The sequence below is a fragment of the Otolemur garnettii genome, unplaced genomic scaffold (genome assembly GCF_000181295.1).
Source record: "Otolemur garnettii isolate 467f Iridium unplaced genomic scaffold, OtoGar3 scaffold00007, whole genome shotgun sequence".
NCBI lineage: Eukaryota > Metazoa > Chordata > Mammalia > Primates > Galagidae > Otolemur > Otolemur garnettii.
Window position 1 is genome coordinate 3809270 of NW_003852402.1, and position 20739 is coordinate 3830008.

The following is a 20739-nucleotide window of genomic DNA, read 5'->3' on the forward strand; positions in this document are numbered from 1 at the left end:
CCCAGGGAGTACAAGGTGTTCATTCCTTTCTGTCCCTCTGCCTCGGCCCCTCAGAGACCTCCTGCCCTGCCTTCTACCTCCCAGCACCCCTAGCCTGGAGGTGGAGTCAGGCCGTAGGCATCCCAGGCCTGCAGGAGGCTGGGCCCATCACCCTGGGAAACTGCTTGGCTGCTGGCCAGGGCATAGCCCCCCGGGTGACAGGACTGTGCCTCCCGGAGAAGAGAAAGCGCCTAATCCCCAGGATTTGCCGTGAAAGCCAGGACAGGGCCAATCACTCATTGTCAGGCAGGGACGGCTGTGCTGTTGTTTTTAGGTGGAATTTCTGAATCTCATTTGTAATGTGTACTGATCCTGGGCCAAACTTTTCAAATCGGGCTGCAGGTTGGGGTCAACAGTGCATATTTAACCCCTTAAGAGGTAATGATTTTAAAGAAGTGATCTGAGCCTTGTTCTCTGGGATGTCGGATAGTCTCAAGCTCTGATTGAGGCCTTGCCTGGCCAGGAAGAGAGGTAGTACAGCTAGGTTGGCGTCTCCACTCACAATCCCTCCTACCACGGCCTCTGCGTACAGCTGAGTAGGTTGTGCACTGCACACAGACTAAGCCGTGAATTGTACCCTAGGGTTTTGCAATGCACAACACATCCTGCGTGCACGGCAGCCCTACCACACACCACTTCTCCTCCTCTAGGACATTGACAAGGACAAAACCAACCCCCGGAAAACAGCCCTTTTAGCTGTGGGAACTCACAGAGCAGGATGTTAGGGATGCTGCTAGGCAGCTTGTTAATAGCAGCTCTGTAGCTTCTATGTAAATGTGTCCCCAGCACCCAGGGCAGGCCTGGCATAGAGCAGCACCCCAGGACGTTCCTGCTGAATAAATAAGATAATTCAAGGATGACAGGACTTGGAGGCACTACGGGCTTCCAGCCAGGCCAGACCCACCAGCTCAGGCTGAGACACACCTGCTGAGCTCCCAGGCAAGGGGAGCTGTTTCGGGCTGAACAGTCTGGGCACTGACCTGCAAGCCAGGCTCTGGCCTGCTGTTCCCTAAGAGGGCTCTGGTGCCACCTGCCCTCCAGCTCCAAACTGCTCCCTCCCAGCTGCTCCTTTATCTTCCTAACAATCTCTGCCCTGGCTTAGGTTAACATAAGCACATTACCCTGGTCCTTGTAACTACACAGGCAAATATTATTATGGCAAATAATATTACGGCTATTTTACTGAGAAGAAAACGGAGGCTTGGATGGGTCAGTTAAGCTGCCTAAAGTCACACAGCTGGAAATAGGACAAAGCAACAAGGTCAGAAGAGCTGACCCCTGAAACCCAATTGCACTTTGCCCTAAAGGGGCACTTCAACCATTACTGCTTTTCAAATAGTAAACTTAAACTAGGGTAATAATCCTTAGATACTAAAAGATGAAATTAAAAACGCTATTTGAGAACGTAAAATGCTGTGGTTGCCTTTCAGGGTGGGGGCACATGAGAGTGTTGTAGGAGAGCGTCGGCACTCCTACACTGGCTGTGGCCAAGTTCAGAGGAGCCGGTATCTTGCCTTGGCACAGGTAATGCAGGGAAGAGAATGGTCAAGTTCACGTTAATGGAGGGGCTCTGGGGCAGCATATTTGTTTCATTTTATGTTGCCTCTGCATCCATTCTGAATACACGCTGGAGTTTCTCATAACGGACTCGGGGCTCTGTTTCCATTTCTCACCTCCTTCCAGCTCCTCAGTGTGGCCTTTAATCCCGCAGACCCCCCTGTGTGTGCTCCCCACTATGTGTCCTGATGGCTCCTCCCTCCTGCTGGCCCTTCGAGGTATGCTGCCCTCGCCCCTCAGTCTGTGAGGAGTGAACTGCTTTGCCATCCATGTGTTCTGCCGGCTGCCTTCTCTGTGTCTCAGCTGGCTAGAATTCATACAAGACCAAATTAGAAGGAATGGGCCCCACACAGTGACTCACACCTAGACTCTCCCAGCACTTTGGAGGCTGAAGTGGGAGGATCCCTTGAGGCCAAGAGTTTGAGGCCAGCCTGGGCAACATAGACAGACCCCGGTCTCTACAAAAACTTTAGAAATTGGTTGAGTGCATTGGCACAAGCCTATAGTCCCAGCTACTTCGGAGGCTGAGGTAAGAGGATCGAGTGAGCCCAAGAGTAGGAGGTTACAGTGAACAATGATCATGCCACTACATTCTAGCCTAGGTGACGGAGAGAGACTGTCTCTAAAAATTAAAAAAAAAAGACATTGAAAGAATTGACATTTATAAGGCATTTGGGTTTCCATTAGTCTTTACTTTCTGCACACCTACTGTGTGTGAGAGGCACTGCTAGGTGCTTTCATGTAAATCTCTTCATCTAAGTACTTTCATGGAAAGTTGTAATTGGGGATTTCCTTTCTGAATGTAATATAGGTAACTACCTCTAAGATGAGTGGCCAGTCATTCAACCCCTCGTGCACTCAGACCTTACTGGTTACCGTGGTGCTTGGCCCACCTTACCCCTGCTGGAAGCTGAGGACACAAACCCTTCAGCTTCAGCCCCGCAGCAGCCAGGCCCTTGCAGCTGTCTGGGAGGTGAGGGACATGGGGGCAACAAGGAGCTCACGTAAGGGCCTCCTTGGGAACTGCAGCTCCAACTCACTAGCTGTGGGGCCTGGGCCAGCACTTAAATTTTTCTTATATGAGTGGTGATGCCAGGCATGGTGGCCATTCCTCAAGAATGAACTGCATGATGTCTGTGAAGGGGTTCTGAGCACAGGGAAGTGTCAGGTGACTCCAAAGCAAAGCTGTCAGCAAAGTCTCCAGATACTGTCCCTGGGCCCAGAGTGTCCTCGGGCTGGGGACATGGGCTCTAACCTTGATTCTGCAGGCTCATCCTTTCTCCAAACTTGAAAGTATAAATCATCTCAGAAATCACACACTGTGTATGCACGCACTCACACACATATGCTCGCCCGCCCCATACCCAGGGCACACTCACACTAGACCATATCAGAGGACGCGCCCAGAAGCAAGCTCGAAAGTGCAGTGGGTCTGAAGCCCTGTTAGAGGTGCAGGTTGTAATTACAGCCCGTTCCCAGCCAGGGAGGGTCCTATTCTGGCCCATAAACAACCTCCCTGAATCGCAGCCACTCCCAGCATCTGCCTGAAGGGATGGGTGTCACCAAGGAAACACTGAGGTCCAATGGTTCCTGGAGGCTCTGCCCCCACCCCCATTCACCCAGCAAATGGGGAGCAGACAAGCCCCGGGGTCCTGGGCAGCACCTTCTTGCAGTCGCCTGGTGGATGAAGAGTCCGAGAGTGCTGCTCCAGGACCCCGTCCCTCCCTCAGTGTGGTGGCATTTGAACCTCACCTTTTGACCACATGGACATGAAGGGAGGTCTTTCTCATAAAGGGGTGGCCCAGGACCCAAGACCCCAAAGCCGGGAGTGGTGTGACTATTTAAAAGGAGATGCTTTAGTACTACGTTTCTGAGACCCAGACCCAACTGCTGCTGACAGATGCCAGCTAATGTAGACACCAGCTGGTGTAGGCTAGAGAAAATGGGGCTTCATGCAGACCATAGGGGTGGGAAGCCCTGGAGCTGGGCAGCCACTAGTCTAACCCTGGTCCTTACACACCCACAGCTGGCACACGACTTAGTTCCTCCGACCTTGGTCTTCTTATCTGCTAAGTGGGTATAAAGTCTACCGCATGCCCAGGAGGTGGGTTAAATAAAGCAGCTGGATCTAGGAGTATTGTGGACAGCATCAGCCTTCTAAGGAGCATTCCAGGCCCCCCGGAAAGCGTTTATCAAGGCCTGGTCCTGCCTCCCTCTGGCTCTCCCCATGTCCCTTCTGTGCATCCTGAATGCTGCCAGCACCAATCCCTTGGGGTGGCCTCCCTGGCTCTCCATGCTGGCCCTGGGCAGCAATGCCTCTTTGTCTGACTCATTCCTGCTCGGCCATCCCCTGCCGTCAACATTTGTGTTACCTCTTCAGAGAAGCCTCCTGTGACTGCTCTGCCATCATGTCTGTGGCGCAGGAGGGGCTGGGTTGCAGAAAGCAACTCAGTCGATTCTGGAGGTCACCACAACACTGCAGGCCCAAGGATCAGAGGCCACATGTGAAACCAGGCAGTGGCCAAGCACTCCCTTAGCCTGCGTGCTCTCTAGCTCCTCCTGGCTTTGGTGAGGTTTTAACAGAAATTCTGGCCAAGTAGACTCTTAACAATAGTCAGCTTTTTCTCTCCCTAGAAAAATAAGGAGCTAAGAAGTGGTGGTCAGGAGGGTGCAGAGGGAGGTCCACGGCTTGGATGCCAGCTGTAGCCGGCAGCCTAGGGAGCCTGGGTGGGCCTGGCTGCCTTTCTGCCCCCTTCTGCGGGCTAGTGATATACAGCCCTTTCCCGGAGCACCCCCCATTACAGCCTGTACCCCTCAGAGCTAAGAATGAATCCAGAGCTGCACCAGAACAGCTTTGCAGTGGCCTGAGAATACCTCGGGCATTAATGGAGCACTTCTGCCCAGGTTGGAAATGCATTCTTCATTTTTCACTGACAGCTGGTGAGAGAGGAATGCAGGCGGGCTTTGCAGAGACAACAGCCAGCCCCGCCGCGGAGACTCCCTGATCCCCGCTAAGCACTGGGCCTCAGAGGCTGCATTAGAGGAGGACCTGGCCCTTTCAGATTTTCAGCCCACTCTAGGCATTTTCTCCTCTTCTTCTGTTACTTCAAGAGGACCAAACACGGTGGCTGCTGGGGCCTGGCGGCTTGTCTGCTGGCTGTTACTCTGGGCCACCCAAACTCTTGGCAAGTTTGCCCAGGTCAGCACCAGCCATCATGGGCTCTAGGCCCGTTCTGACCCCTGGTGCCAAGGGGCCTTGGGCAATTCTCTTACCCTCTCCGTCGCAGTCACATTCATCCACCAGAGGGGACAATTCCCACGTGTCAGCTTCTGGTCATCACAGGAGCTCATTAAGCTTGTTCCTTCACAGTTAATGAGACTCAGCTCAGGCCTTGGCTCTTCCGGGAGGCTGCCCTGATCCTGGTGCCCATGTCCATGCAGGGCGTGGTCTGGGGCGGGCAAGTGTGCAGTGAGCACCTGTGAGTGGGCAGCATGAAGAGCATGGTGGCTCTCAAGTGACTCCAGAGCCTGCCACACCCAGCAGGGAGCAGAAAACGGCAGTCTGAGTGGCCCTGGAAGCCTTCTCCCTCTCTGCCAACATAAAGTTTCTGTCTGAGACGCTGCCTGACATGAGAACCACGCTGCTAAAACAAGTTTGAGAACATCCCAGGCTCTGCAGTTGTCCAGCTGCACAGTCTCATGCGGTCATTTAACTCTGTCCTTTGTCCATAGCAGACAGTCATGGCCGGCGCTAGCGGTGTTTGTGAGCACCAAAGAGGAGTGAGGGAAAAGTGCTTGATGACACCAAGGGGCCGGTGGGGTGAGGAGCCAGGACCCTCCCCCTAGGCTGCTTCACACCTGGGCTCAAGTCTAGCGGCAGGATGACCCTCTGCCAGGTGTGCAGGCCCAGAGCTGTGGCCATGGCTGCTGCCCAAGGCCAGGAAGCCCCGAGGGTGGACAGAAGAGATGTGGGAAAGAAATAGGTGGTAAGGAAGCCCAGGAGAAAGACCCCAAGCAGAGTGACTAGGTCAGTGGCCAGTGGGAACAGAGGTAAGGGCACAGGTAGGAGCCCAGCCTGGAGTACTTTGCCCTGATTCTCAGTCCTCCACCTGAGTGAGAGGTGACACTGGCACCAGGTATACTCTGGGCATTCCGCCAGATGGGACGTCCTGTAAACACGCGGAGGCATGGCAAGGGCTGGGCCTGCCTGCGGAAGGGGCTTCAGGCAGGACGAGCTCTGAGGGCCAGGCCGGGCCCCTCCCCTGTGCAGCCCCAGCCTGGAATTCCACAGACCAGGGCACCCGTGACTAAGCATGCTGAGGGGAAGCCACTTGGTCCTTACAGCCATATCCACATTCCATTCCCAGGAAGCCCACTGCTGGGAAAGGCACCTGTGGTCACCTCTCCCCCCCCGGGGCTCTGTTCCATTGCCCATGGTGCCCTAAATCACTGTGAGAAGCCTCTTGGCCTCCCTGGGCCTCAGTTTCCCCTTCTCCAGAAGGGGTTGGAGGATGTGGTCTCTAGGACCCCCAGGCTCTGACACGCCGGGATTTTCTGCCCCAGTGGATGGGAAGCAGAGAGACACAAACTCCCACGTGGTTCTTTCTGGAGTACAGATGAGGCCGAGAAAGGCGCAGGTGGGCTCCGGTTCTAGGGCTGTCGATCCTCTGACTTTCTGGCTCAGGTCACCCAGAAAGGATTTAGCTGAGAACTGAAGATGAAAAACGACATGGAAGCTGCCCTGGAGAGCATCCCTGCAAGCAGGAGGCCTGTCCCCATCTATCCCTGCACGCCTGTTTCCACACCTTCCATGATCTGTTCTTGCTTCTCTGCTGGGATGCAAAACCTCAGGGCCAGGGCCACACTGTATGTACCTATCTCTGTCTCTGCAAGACCAGCTTGGGGTCTGGTACAGATAGGGGCTCCAAAAGCCTTCAGACACTGAAAGAATGAACGAGTGAATTTGAAGTTTCTATGATTCTGAACTATGGTTTCTGGAGCTGGGAATCGCCACAGGGCCAGGCCATGTCACAACCACACCTGCAGATCAGCGTCAACTTCAGGGCTTCGTGGCCCAGAATCAGGGTGCTCAGAGCCCACCCACCCAGCGGGGTAGGACAAAGCTTTGCCCTACCCCCTCCTGTCCACTGACAAGTGCCCATAAGGGTCTCTTCATCTAAACTTGCATTTACAACGGGGTAAACTGGGGCCCAGCGTGGGCAGCAACTCAGGACAAGTAGCCGTTTTATGGCTGCTGACAATGGAATTGCCTCCCTCCCCTTGGGGTCCATTGTAATTAACTAATTATTCCTGCTGCCAACTAGGGAGGAGGCGGCTGTGGGGGAGCCCTTGAGTGACTCAGCCATGTTTACAACATACAAACCCATTTAAGAGCTTGTAAAGTTGCTATAAATGGCTCTTTGGCAAGGGCAGAATAACGATTCCCTTCCTCCAGGGGCCAGTTCACAACCGTCGGGTTTGGGCGGAGGGATGAGGTTCCGAGGTCCAACAGCGCCACCTGGAGACCAAGTTGCAAAGCACATTGCCCGAAGCAAACCGTGGGGACACTGGACACGGGCTGATTCAGGGCCGGGGAGACTGTGAAGCCGCTCCCCCGAATTCACAGTGGGGAAACTGAGACCCAGGTGATGGCAGGGATTGCCCTTCCACTGTTCAGATGCTTTGGAGATGTCTGGAGTATACATTTAAATACAAATGGACAGATGTAACCATTTTCATTCTCTGTGAATCCTTTAAGATGTGACCCACGGGCATTTCTGGGAGAGGTTCTATAAATGCTGGAAACAGGCTTGCAAAGTGCAGTGTGTCTGAATGTCCCCTCAGATGTGCAGGTGGTAATTAAAGCAAGTCCCAGCCAGGGCTGGTCCTGCCCAGCCCATGAACTCCTGCCCAGCCTATGCAGCCACACAATCCCGCCAGCCCACTATGTGCAGCGTCCCAAGCCCACTCTGCCTGGTCAGCCCTTCCCTTTCCTCTTCACCAAGTCCTTTGCTCAGGCAGTACTGCCATGAATCACTCTTAGCCCACCCTCTGCTCAGACAACCTTTACTTTCCCAAGACACCGAATCTCCAGGGAGGTTGAGCAGCCAGAGCCACATCCAGAGGGCCTGTGAGCAATAGCCAGACCTCATGGAGGGGACAGTAACTTCCTCAAGCCCACACAAAAGTCAAGTTCAGTTGAGAGCACAAGTCCTCTGACCCCTACTGTGCTGTCTCTCCCACTGCACCATGAGAATAAAGATCCTATCAGCTCCTACTGACCATGGAACTGTGCTGAGCGGCACTCTGCATATGTAATTGAAGTTCAGAGTTGTGAGCCAGAGAAATCTCTTTAACCCATCCATTTTATAGATGGGGAGACTGAGGTCCAGAGGGGCCACCTGGGGTCAGACCCCAAGCTGCTCCTCTGGCTGACAATGACGGGCTTGTGGGGTTCGGCGCTGGGCCCTGAAGGACAGGTGGGCCTGGATTTTGGAACGGGACTCAGATGGGGGCTGTGCTAGTCTAGAATGAGTGAGGGAGGGCCTGGACAGGCCTGGTGTCTCCAGCTACTCACCCACAGTCATGCCATCCATGTAGCGCTTGATGATGTCGAAGGAGTCCCGCAGGTTCCCCTCTGTTATGTCGAAGATGATGTTGGCCTGGCTGGCAGGATGTGGGGGTGTGATGGCCCGGAGAAAGATGATCTCTGCAGCAAGAAGTCACCGCATGGGAAAGGGCGCAATTCCAGGCCCTGGCCCACCCAGGGAACCCACCCTCGGGGAATGAGGAGGGGTGCTGAGCTGCCTGCATCATACACAGCTCATCCCTGTGTGATCAACGGGAAACTGAGACCTGGAGAGATTTGGGATCTTCCCCGAGCTCATGGAGCTGATCAGTGGTGGTGGCAGCACTGACGAGTGATTAATAGTCATGAATAGTCACCATGCTGGGGGAGGAGAAGGGATAAAGGAAGGGGGGGCAGAGAGGCCCCTGGAGCAGGTTCCACCCTGCCCACAGCAGTGCAGGCCAGACAGGCCACCCCTCAGGGTGGGCTGGGCAGTCCAGAAGTTGTGTCAACCTGCTAGACCCTGTGACAGTGAAGCTGGGCAAACTACTGTGGCCCGGGAGCCCTGGGGCTCCCCCTCTCCCCAGGCTCTGAGCAGTCCTGGGGGAGCTCCCTCTCTAGGCCTGTTTCCTCACCTGTAAGGTAAATGAGGAAGCCAGCTGGTACCCACTACAGGTCCTCTGGCCACTAAAGGTCAGGGTCTGAACTTCCTGGGCCCAAGACACTAGCAGGTGTCTCTAGCCACACCCAGCTCCCTGCCGAGCCAACTCAAAGCTTAGCACTGGCCAGAGAGGCCACGAGACCAGCCCTTAGGGGTTTGGGAAAATTTGTGTGTGGTTTGGTGAAACCCCATCATTTCGCACAAGGCAAAGACCAGTTTGTGATTTTCTCCAAGTCTGTGCCACCCTGTGAAAATTTTGGGTCTTCCCTTCTCCAGAGGAGTGAGCCGGCGGGCAGCAGTGTGGGCAGGGCAGTGAGGCCAGGGGCTGCTTCTTTGGGCAACTATGTTTTGGGGAAATTTCTCCTGCCCTCCCCTCCCACTATGACATGGTCACAGTTACCCCGTGTGACTGTGTCATAGAGTGAACACAGGGTGTTGTCCTAGCAGTTCAGTCGTTTATCTTCCTCCAAAGGGTCAGAGGATTCTTTTTATAACCATGTCCCTCGGGCCTGAGCCTGAGCCTGACCCAGAGGGGGAATGAACTGGTAATAGTGAACTCCTCTGAAGGCCAGGGATGGGTGTCTGGGGAGCACAGCAGCCTGGGCACACAGGTGACACAGCCTGGAGGTGCAGTGTGGGGAACAGTGCTTTGTCCAACCCTTGCCCTGCTCCTGGGAAATGGTGCAGTGACCATAGGTCTACCCAGCAGGTCTACATGGCAATCTAGGAGCTCCCTGGAGAGCCAGGCCTGGGTGTGGGAACAGTGTCTGGGTCACCCCTGGGCTCCTGCTTCCAGTCTAGCCCCTCCAGTTCATCTGCCCCTGGGTGTCCAGGATAGTTTCTCTACATGCAAATCTCATCAGTTGCAACCCCCCCCCCCAGGTTCCCCAAAGCCTTGGGGTGAAAGCTTCAACTCCAAGGTCAGGCTGTTGCTCAACCTCCCAGAAAACTTACTCCTCTAGCCGGAAAACCTGGCTCTGCTCCTCAAATGTGCACACTGTCCCCTAACCTGCAGACCTTCCCAGGGGCATCCTGCTCCCCTCAGCACCCTCCTCTCCCCTTTTCTGCTAGAGCTCTCTCAGTCACCTATTCACCACCCAGGCTCCAGTGTGGAAGTCACTTCATACGGGAGCCCTGCCCTGACTTGCCTCACCTGGCATATAACAAGCACCGACTTCGAGGAGACACCCGGGACGGGGCTGCCCTGGTGCAGTCTGGGTGCACGGGGAGATTCAGAGGCTGCGAGAGCTCTGTGTGTCCAACCCCCACCACACCCTCCAAGGAACGGCTCTTGCAGGCCAAGCCCCCAGCTCAAGCAGAAGGAGGGCCCCTTGGGGACTCTGGGACTCCACACGGATTCCACTCACCTTCAGGGCGGGTGAACTCACGGAAGGTGGGCAGCGAGATGACAGTGTGGGAGATGGTGTGCACAGGGTGGAACACACAAGTGACGTCATTGGGGCGGCAGGACTTGATACAACGCACCGTGTCTGTCTTCTCTTGGTGGAGCCTGAGGGGAACCACAGCACACAAGGCTGATGGTAAAGTCGAGGACACAGCTCCCACAGGGGGACCGAGATCCAGGGAGGAGCAGCAGGTGGCTGGGCTGGGGGACACCTGTCCCAGAGGCCAGAGGACTGCAGTGGCCCCCACAGCCTGGCTGGTCCACAGGGAGGCCTTGTGGCCCTTTTAGCACCTGGACTAGGACCCACATACCAGAGACGCCTGCTGATTTCCATCTGCCCTGGCTATGGATAGGCTCAGATTTGAGCTGGACAGCTATACCGGCCAGGAGCCAGCACCTACAACTGCCAAACACACTCACTGATCCTCTCACCCAACAAATACGATCTGAATGCCCACAGAGCAACAGGACCTGGGGACACCAAAGTGAGCAGGGGAGACATGGTCTAGGCTTCTTGGAGTGCACAGTCGGGTGGGTAGCAGGGTAATCAATGAGGGGCATATGTGTAGTGCAAAGCCCAGCACCCAGCTCAAGGAGGTCAAATCCGCATCATCATGTGATGGAGAGGCAGGAGAAGAGGCATTCCAGGTGCTGTGCCAGACAGAACTCTTATAACGTCCTTATCATAAAATAAACCACATATACAAAAGTCTCACAAAAATGAAGGTATAGCGTAATGAGTTATCATAAGACAAACGCCTTTATAACTGGCACCCAGTCAAGAACGAGAACGTGGCCAGCCACCTGAGGCCCCAAACATGCACCATACCGGGCCAACCCCTCCTATAGCCCAAAGTAAGCCCCAGCCTGAGGCCCAGCAACCCCCTGTTGGGTTTCTTTGTAGTTTTATCACATAAGTGTGCGCCTCTAGACACAATCATTTATACCCGTCCATGAACAAGTTTTTGTTCTGCCTTAATGCCTTGGTAATCTACAAGTTTCTTCTCTGTCCTTTCATTTTCCATACAATTTCCCTGTTAAAAAACAAAAACAAAAACCCAACGCCAGTGAACTGTAGTTTCCTCCAGTCTGGGCTGGGTCAACTACATCCTCACCACATCACTCAGTATGTTCCTCGTCCCCTGGGCTTCCTGCACCAGGGGAAGCATCTCTCTGCAGAAGATTCAGATCCAGAGGCACCATCAGGCGGGCCCAGTCTCTCTGGCAGGATGACTGGTGGTGGAGTGACTTCCGTCAGGGGCACCTGGGATTGCCTGCCATTTTATGATGCCAACAGCTGTACCGATGCTCAGCGCGGAGGCCCACTGGTTCATCGGGGATGGCAAAATGCTGATAGTCCGGGTCTATCATCTCGTGTTCACTTATCAGTTGGAATCTTCTGTAGAGAGGCTTCCCCTTCTGTGCTACTGCCCTTAACGTCTGCTTACCAGGAAATCGCGTTCACCTTGACTCTTTCCAATTCTTTCCAATTCCGAGGAGAATGAACTAACTGGTTATCATTCTCCCAAGGATGTTTTAGGAAAAAAAATACAAATCCAGTATGAACTGAGTTAACCAATTTGATAAGGCTTGATCCTTTGCAATTATTGTCCTTTATTGAAATTCACATGTTCCCATCTTTGGCCAGAGGGAAAAGGAAGTTGTCTTGTGGGTCCTTTTAACCTGGCCCAAGTCATCTTTTATAACTTTATTACTATCTGATTTTGACAAAATGGTCCACTTCATCTCATGTTTTTACTGCCTGAGACCTGGAATCAGCCATTTCTCCAAGAAGTCTGAATTTGTTGATTTGTTGCTGTGGTTTTGTTTTCCATGGGAAACGGCATTTCAAGACCATGATTTAGACTCCAGGAACCCTCAGTGCCTGTGGGGTAGCCATTGCTTCCAGGCCTCTTCAGAGGACATGCAAAAAACAATATACACCATGAGTTCACACTGCTATTTCTAATTCAAAACAAGAACCACGTTGTTTTGTTTTGTTTTTTGTTTGAGACTGAGTCTCACTTTGTCCCCCTGGGTAGAGTGTCATGGCGTCACAGATCACAGCAACCTCCAACTCCTGGGCTCAAGCGATTGTCTTGCCTCAGCCTCCCAAGTAGCTGGGACTACAGATGCCTGCCACATTGCCTGGCTATTTTTTTGTTGCAGTTGTCATTGTTTTAAGCTGCCCAGGCTGGGTTCAAACCTGCCAGCCTTGGTGTACACGGCCAGCACCCCACCCAGTGAGCTATGGGTGCCGCCACCATTCTGTCTCTTATTCTCTCTCTCTTTTTTTTAATAATAACTTTGTATATTAGTTTGCTAGGGCTGCCCTAACAACACACCACAGACTGGTGACTCAACCTAAGGAGATGTATTGTCTCACAGCTCTGGGGCTGCAAGTCCAAGTTCAAGATATTGCAGATCTGTTTCCTTGAGGCCTCTCTTTCTGGCTTGCAGAAATCTGCCTTCTTGCTGTGTCTGCACGTGTCTACCCAAGAGTGTCCTCATCTCCTCTTCTATTAAGGACTGTAATTGTATAAGGTTAAGGCCTACTCCTGTGACCTCGTTTTTACCTTAATTACCTCTTTAAAGGGCCTATCTCTAAATACAGTCACCCAGGGAGGCATTGAGGGTTAGAACTTCAATATAGAAATTTGGGTGTTATAGGCCGAACAGTGTCCTTCAAAAAATGATATGCCAAAGTTCTAGCCCCCAAGACCTCAGAATATGACCTTATTTGGGCGTAGGGAGCTTGACAATAGACACTTAGTTCCCACAGAAGCAGGGTGGGCCCCTGAGCCCATACAACTTGTGTCCTTGTAAGGAGGCAGCTATGTGAGGACAAGGACTCACAGGAGATGCCGCATGATGACAAAGGTGCAGGCTGACGTGATGTAGCTGCAAGCCAAGCACACCCCATATGTGAACGAGCCACCAGAACTGGGCAGGAAAAGGAGGGAGAGAGATGGCCTCTGGTTTTCAGAGCCAGCCCAGCCCTGCTGATCTTGGACTGCCAGCCTCCAAACCCCTGAGATGATACATTTCTGTTGGTAAGCTGTCCAGTGTCTGGTATTTTGTTACAGAAACTAATAAATGGAATTTGACCTTGATGAATTTTGGTGAATCATCTTCATGGGAAATCAGTTTTCCTGAAATGTTTCACGGTGGTTTCACCGACTTCCAGGTCTCTCCCCTTGGTCTCTTCAGGCAGCTCACATCCTGCTGTCCCTCCGTGTCCACCCAGACCACCTCTTCTCTACTGTCTCTTTCCCACTCAGTTTCTATCCCATGTCCAGCAGTTTCTCCCTGGCATGAGGCCCTGACCTCAAGGGAAGCCATGTTGGCTCCGTTTCAAAAGTTTGCAAGAGCCAGGCTGCTCTGGCCCCTTGGACTCTGCACACACTAGCCATTGGCAAAATGCCCACCACCTGTGGAACTCTGGGCAAGTTCCTCGACCTCTCTGTGCCTCCCCACTCTCACTGGGCTGGCTCTCAGCAGACACCGCTGTGTTACTGTCGTGGTTGCTATTACTAGCATCACTATCCTGATTACCACTGTTAGTGTTTTTTCTCCCTGGAAACTTGATTGACTACAGTGACATAGCCAGAAAAGCCCAAGATTAGGAATCAGAAATGATGTCAGCTTGACGTATCAGTAACCTTGGGTATGTCCAAACTCTCTGCATCTTCATTCCCCAGTTAAATCAACATCCTCATGATTGCTCGGTGACCTTCCAATGAATAAAGAAATCAACATTTATACTTATCGACTGCTTACTATACCAGACACGACCTCAAGTTTTATTTTTTATAATCTTAAGTATCCATGAGGTGGGCCTTGAGGCTCTGAAAGGCAGATGATTTATCTAAGGCCTCAGGACTGATCCTAACAAGGGGGACTGATCATGACAAGGGGGAGACTGAACCCTTGTTTTGATTTGGGGGGCACCACTGGATCCCTCGGCAGGATGGTCTAGGAGCATGGCTACAGAGTCCCAGGGAGCTACAGCGAGGTGGCTCTCAGGTCATTCATATGTCACTTACCCATGCACTCCAGGCACACACAGAAACCTCAGAGGGATCCCAAAATGGAACAGGCCACCTCGGGAGGTCAGGAGCTCCACAACAAGGGAGAACCCAAGCCCAGCTGGATGGTCACTGAGTGGGAGTCTGCTCAGCTGCAGAAGGTTACTGGGGGAACTTAGAGCCCCTGAGAGGTTTGTCTCCACCTCTTAACACTTCTAAGGACACAGAGGCAATATTGCTCCTCCTGGCTGGAGTAATCCAGACCACAATGAATGAATGATTGAACACAACAACTGAATCCCCACTCTGCCCTGCTAGCTTCATAGAGCAGATGATATTTGACCTAAATTTTGAAAATGCCATCCATCCATCCATTTATCCATCCATCTGTCCATCCATCCATCTCTGCATCTGTTCATCTATCCTATCTTTCATCCATCCATGTATCCATCCATCCATCCACCCATCCATCCATCCGTTCATCTGTCCATCCATTCATCCATCCATTCATCTGTCCATCCATCTATCCATCTATCCGTTCATCTGTCCATCCATCCATCCATCCATCTCTCCATCCATCCATCCGTTCATCCATCCATTCATCCATCCATCCATCCATCCGTTCATCTGTCCATCCATCCATCCATCCATCCATCCATCCGTTCATCTGTCCATCCATCCATCCATCCATCCATCCATCCGTTCATCTGTCCATCCATCCATCCATCCATCTATCCGTTCATCTGTCCATCCATCCATCCATCCATCCATCCATCTGTTCATCTGTCCATCCGTCCATCCATCCATCTATCCGTTCATCTGTCCATCCACCCATCTATCCGTTCATCTGTCCATCCATCCATCCATCCATCTCTCCATCCATCCATCCATTCATCCATCCATCCATCTCTCCATCCCTCCATCCGTTCATCCATCCATTCATCCATCCATCCGTTCATCTGTCCATCCGTCCATCCATCCATCCATCCATTCATCTGTCCATCCATCCATCCATCCCTCCATCCATCCATCCATTCATCCATCCATCCGTTCATCTGTCCATCCATCCATCCATCCATATGTTTATTCAGATGTTTACTGAGCTCCTTCTTCAGGCCAAATATTCCAAAGGTGCAGAAAAAGCAGAAATCAATCAGACACAAAGATTCCCCCAGTCCAGTGAGGACAATAAACAAGTAACAACCACCAGACAAGGGGTGGATGCTCTGACAGAGGACGCCTGGGGGCCAGGGGAGCTCAGGCCAAGGAAGGCTTCACTGAGGAGATGACTTCTGAGCCAAGTCTACAAGAAGAATGGCAGTTTGCGGAAGGACAGCTTGGCACGTGCTGAAAGCACATTCAGGGAAGGGCACTCCACCCTTCTCAGGGTCAGAACATAAGCACGGGGTGGAGGCCGGACCAGGCAGGGCCACAAATGCCATTCTAAGGCATTCTAATCCACTACTGAAGGAGCAGCAGAGGTGGTTCTAAGGAGGATTAGATTAGTCATGGTCAGAATGGCCCTTCAGAGAGGTGCCGTGGCTGCACCTTGGAGAATGCGCTGGAAGATGGAGAATGGAAGCTGGTATAGGCTAGAGAGATGTCTGGGAGACAGGGTGGAGGCCTGGTAATGGCTGCCTCTGCACAAGGCGTGGCATTAAGTATATGTCTGTCTTCCCCACTGGCAGCAAGGTGAGGCACCCCCGCCCCCACTTACATGGAAATGTTGGAGGACCTTAGGACCCTGCAGTATTCTTTACTCGATTCTGCTGTGGCGTTCTGCCTTCCACCCTCAGGTTTCTGTTTGGAAACAGTGTCAGAAGTCACAGCCACAGAAACCCTTGAGACATAGGCCAGGGTTGGCAGAGAGTCAGCTGTTCCCTCAACAGATGTGAACAGAGCACCTATTGCTTGTCAGGCCCCTCTCCAGGAGCTGAGGACATCACACTGAATGGGACGGACCCGGTCCCTGCCTCCACAGAGCCTCCAGAAGGTGGGAAGGCAAACATAAAATCCAGGGAATGCTAACTGCGGTGTGTTCTGAGCATCGTGAAGAGAAAAACTGGCGGGAAAAGCATCAGCCGAGGACGCAGGGAGGGCCTCTCCCAGGAGGGCACATTTAAGCCAAAGGTTAAGCAATATTCAGACAGACCAAGGGTGCAAAGCACGTGCAAAGGGCCTGAGGCAGTGAAGAGCTCCACTCTGCGGCTCAAGGGAAGGAGTGGAAGTCAGGCTGGAGATTGTGCGACAAGAACTAAACTGCATGGCCTCAAAAGGCACAATGAGGATTTGGAAAGCTCAACGTAAGTGCAAAGGAAGCCAGGATGGGTTTGTGCAGAAGCTAAAAGATCATTCCAGCTGAGCAGAGGATGAGCAGCAGGGTGAGTTGGAAGGATGCTGGGAGACCAGTAGAGGCAGAGAAACCAAGGCAGAGGAGCAGGAGAGAGGCAAGTGGGAAGGCCCATGGTAGAAGTGGTGACAGCTGTGTGACCTTGGGAAAATCATTCACCCTCTGAGCCCCATGGAGATGACACCCCTGCCTGGCAGGACCAGCAGGAACACCTGCAAAGACTCCCATGAGCATGACGTTTACAGTGTGGGCCGTCACCTCTGCATAGATAGGGCTGGGTCCTAGAAGCGGCAAAGAACCTCCTTTAGGCAAGAGCTGAGTCCAGAATGGTACAACTGTGTTCAGAGTTTGTCCATCACAGGTTTGAGCTTCTTATCAAGACAAGCAGAATAGGAGGACTGGATCTCAGGGTGGAGCTTTGTTAACTCAGTTCAATGCTCAGTTCTAAGTGACTCAGTAAAGGAACCAACAGGGGCCAGAAGACCTGGTTCCCAGCCTGGTGTGGGAACCTTGCCAGGGCCCTTCCCCTCTCTCTGGGCCTCGGTTTCCATATTTGTGAAATGGGGGTGGACTGAGCTCAGTAATCTCTGGGGACCTTCTCAACCATTGCCTTTATCTTTTGGGTTCAACACAAAAGAAGAGGAGACAACCAGCTGAAGTGACATGGCAAGCCTGGCCTCCCTGGCAGTGTGTCCAGGGAGCTGCTGACTGGGAGCCCTGGCGAGTGCCCCCTGATAGAAATACTCCTCAGTCACCCCTTGGGACACCCAGGGGTGGCAAGTGGTCAGCTTCACCGCCGATGAGCAGTAGACTCCCCACCACGCCAAATGAAGGCACAGCACTCGCACGCTGCGTGGGCTGGCTTGCTAAGACTTTATTACCATCCCAGGGGGAGGCCAGGAAAGCAAGGAGGGAGCCCCTGCGGCCCGAAGCGCGTGCTCAGAGCTCTGCGGACACAAAGATGAAAAGCTTGGCCACAAAGGAGCTGACGGTGCCGTGGCGGTAAAGATCCATCTTGACGGTCAGGAGCAAGTCCCTGGGCTCGGGGACGGGCTTGGTGAGGGCCACCACCCCACTGTGGTGGCTCACCTTCCGGGTGGTGAAAAAGCCCTCCTCATTGCCGCCGGTGATGGCCAGCTGCATGCTATCCCCGGGGACGGCACTGGAGGGGCCCATGCGGAAAACCACCGCGGGCACTTGGATGTTGGTGGGGAAAGAGAGGTGGTAGTAGGTTATTCTCAGAGGCAGCTTGGAGCACTCCCGATTCTCATGGCAAGGCAAGCGCTCACAGCGGCTGCAAGAAAAGTGGACAGAGAGACAAGAAGAGGGTTAGGCCCAACTCAGCAAGCAGAGAAACGGCAGAGCGCGTGGAAGGGGAAGCAGGGGCTCATGAGATGGGGCCTCCTGCTGCCCCTCGGTCAATGCCAGGAGCACCCCTCACTCACCTAAGGGAGGCGCCGTAGACCTACGGGAGCTGACTCAGGCTCTAGCCTCTTCCAACACCCACTGGAGTGCTGGGATCAATGGCTATGCCCAGAGTGGCAGGAGTCCCCTTCTCAATGGCAGAGGCCTGCCTGGGACACACTCTGCCCTCTGGGTGCCGTCCAGGCTCTTAGCCCCTTGCCCAGACAGTGGCCAGGGCTATAAGAGCTCTTGAGTGGGTCGAGGTGACCTCCCTGGAGTGGCAATCTCCATCACCGGCAATCCAGGGCTGCTGCCATTTCCCGAGTGCTGGCCTATCCCTCGTCATGCATTCTCTGTCATCACAGCTACTGCACTGACGGTGGCTAGAGTGCCATTGTCAGATGAGGAAGCTGAGGGTCAGAGAGTGGCCCTCCCACTTCTCAAGGTCACAGAGGGAGGGAACTGGATCTGTCTTCAGGCAGTGAAGTAGCTCCCTGTTCCCCATCAGTAAGCCTGCTCCAGGCCCAGTTTCCTGTCTATGTACATTGGGCTGGCTTTGAACTGGGACTAGAGATGGGGAGAGGTCCCCACTTCCTGTGGTAGAGATGGGATAATCCTAACTTCCTATAACAGGGTGGAGACACATTCTAACTTTCTATAATGGTGACAGGGACAGGTCCCAATTCCACTACTGGAGATGGGGACTGGTCTTAACTTTCTGGGGTGGAGCTGGGGACAGGCCCTGACTTCCTATGGTAGAGCTGGGGACAGGCCCTGATTTCCTATGGTAGAGCTGGGGACAGGTCCTGACTTCCTATGGTAGAGATGGGGACAGATTCTAAGTTCTTACGACAGGGCTGAGACAGGTCCCATCTTCCTAGGATAGGAAGGGGACAGATCTTATGACAGGATAGGGACAGGGACTATCTCCCAAGTCCTGAACTCCAAGCCCATCACACTCTGAAGGCAGTTGCCTTGTGAAGCAGGCCAATGCAGAGCCCCACAGGACCTGGCTGAGGGGAGTCCTGCCGTGTGACTGCATCTGGATTCTCCAGCCAGAATCATCCTCCGTCCTGGGATGCCAACCATCCCCCTTTGGGATTTGTGAGTTGCCACGTCTTGTTGGGTCACTCAGACTTATTTTACATTTGGCATTTATGGTAAGTGAGGTCTTGTTTCCCTCCAGACGGTTTATGGGAACGGACAGGAAGCCTGTCCTTTACTTGGCTACTTATCATCCTGAGCTCTCAGAACGGACAGCCCTGGGAACACCCTCGGGCACCAAAGGCCTGTGACGATCAGGAGCCCTGAGGACAGCTGTCCTGCATGGGAGGAGCCCAGCTGCTGCTGCAGCAGCCCACCCCCGGGATACCCAGGTCCAGGCCACCTGGAGAGGGTTCCACATGATCTGAGAGATCTCTCCTGCAGAGAGGGCCTCCAGGGAAGCTAGGAGGCCACAGAGAACTGGGAGGTGGTGGTGACTGGGGTCCCCAATCTGTGCTTCTCCAGGGTACACGGCAGCACGCTGTGGACATTGGGGCTTCCTGCTGCTGGCTCAGTCACTGTCCCCATTACTCTCCCCACTCTGACAGGAAGACAAACTCAGTGAGGACATGGACCTGGGTCCATGAATCCACAGTCTGTAATAAGTGGCTGGTTTGTGTTTCAGAGTCAAACTGTCTCACTTTAAAGCCTTCACACATGCACAGGAGCACACCTGCACACACATGCACACACGGGCATACCCGCACACTCATACACACCCACATATACATGCACACCCGCATACATAGGCACACCCGCACACACACACACACACACACACTGCAGCAGCAGGATTGGCCCAGTCAGCAGGTGGCGCCAGAGTCCCCCAGTGCACCCAGCACTGTGATTTGTCAGGCCAAAACATGGAAGGCGAGGATCGTGCAGTGTGCAGTGTATGTGATGCTCTGCAGCACCCGCGACCCGCGACTGTGCCACATCAGTGAGCTGGCTGTGCCGCCCCCCAGCCCTTCTGCACACTCGGAGTCTCTGGGCCGGCTCCTTCCTGACCACTCATTTCCTAGGCTCTTCAGCTTTTAAAATGTGGAGCTGTTTAGCCCCAGCACAGGGCCAGACACCTACAACATGCTTAGCAGATAATCACTGAGCAAATCAACACACCCTTGATTGTCCTGGTCAGTTCTGACTTCAGTTACCCTATCCTGCCCGACCCAAACTTACGACCTGCAAATATAACTACCGTAGCTAACAAAACGCCTGTCAGCCTAGAAACAGCACTAAAATCTTTCTTTAGTCAGTGTGTCCAGGTCAGGGATGGCTGTCGGCACTGAATCTATCATAGAGCAGGGCACAGGGGACCCTGCACTGGCATGGAGGGAGGTCCAGGCTCCCAGGACCACAGGCTCTGGTTTCCACAGACATGTCCCCTCATCACACCACGCTTCCTGGGTCATGTCATGCATTAGAGACTAATGTGCCCCAACTTTCCAGTTCAACAGGTTTGATCATAATACCCCAAGTCTGTGAAATTATCCAAAGCCACAACACACCAGATGGAAAGGGCCCTGGAGGCCCACTCCCTTCTCCTAGGAGAAGGGCCACCCCCAGACTGTCTCATGCTGTGGTCCTCCCTGCTGGCATTTCCCTTACTTTCACATGCTGATCATTCTGGAGACAAGCCCCAGGGACCAGCTAAAGCAGAGGGGCCATTGAGGGGTCTATCCC

General features: G+C 53.4%; 1 protein-coding gene across 2 annotated transcripts in view; it reads right to left on the reverse strand.

The window, feature by feature from the left end:
• The window catches only part of FBLN1 (fibulin 1), a 74505-nt gene that overhangs the window by 13018 nt on the left and 40748 nt on the right, over positions 1-20739 (reverse strand). The window contains exons 15-16 of one of the 2 annotated variants that reach the window (XM_012801185.2): positions 10193-10335; positions 8174-8305 (exon numbers count right to left, since the gene is read on the reverse strand). In XM_012801185.2, coding sequence (XP_012656639.2) covers positions 8174-8305; positions 10193-10335 — 275 coding nt within the window. Of the gene's footprint in view, positions 1-8173; positions 8306-10192; positions 10336-17457; positions 17903-20739 lie in introns of those variants that run through there. The other variant, XM_003783112.3, reaches the window with a different exon arrangement.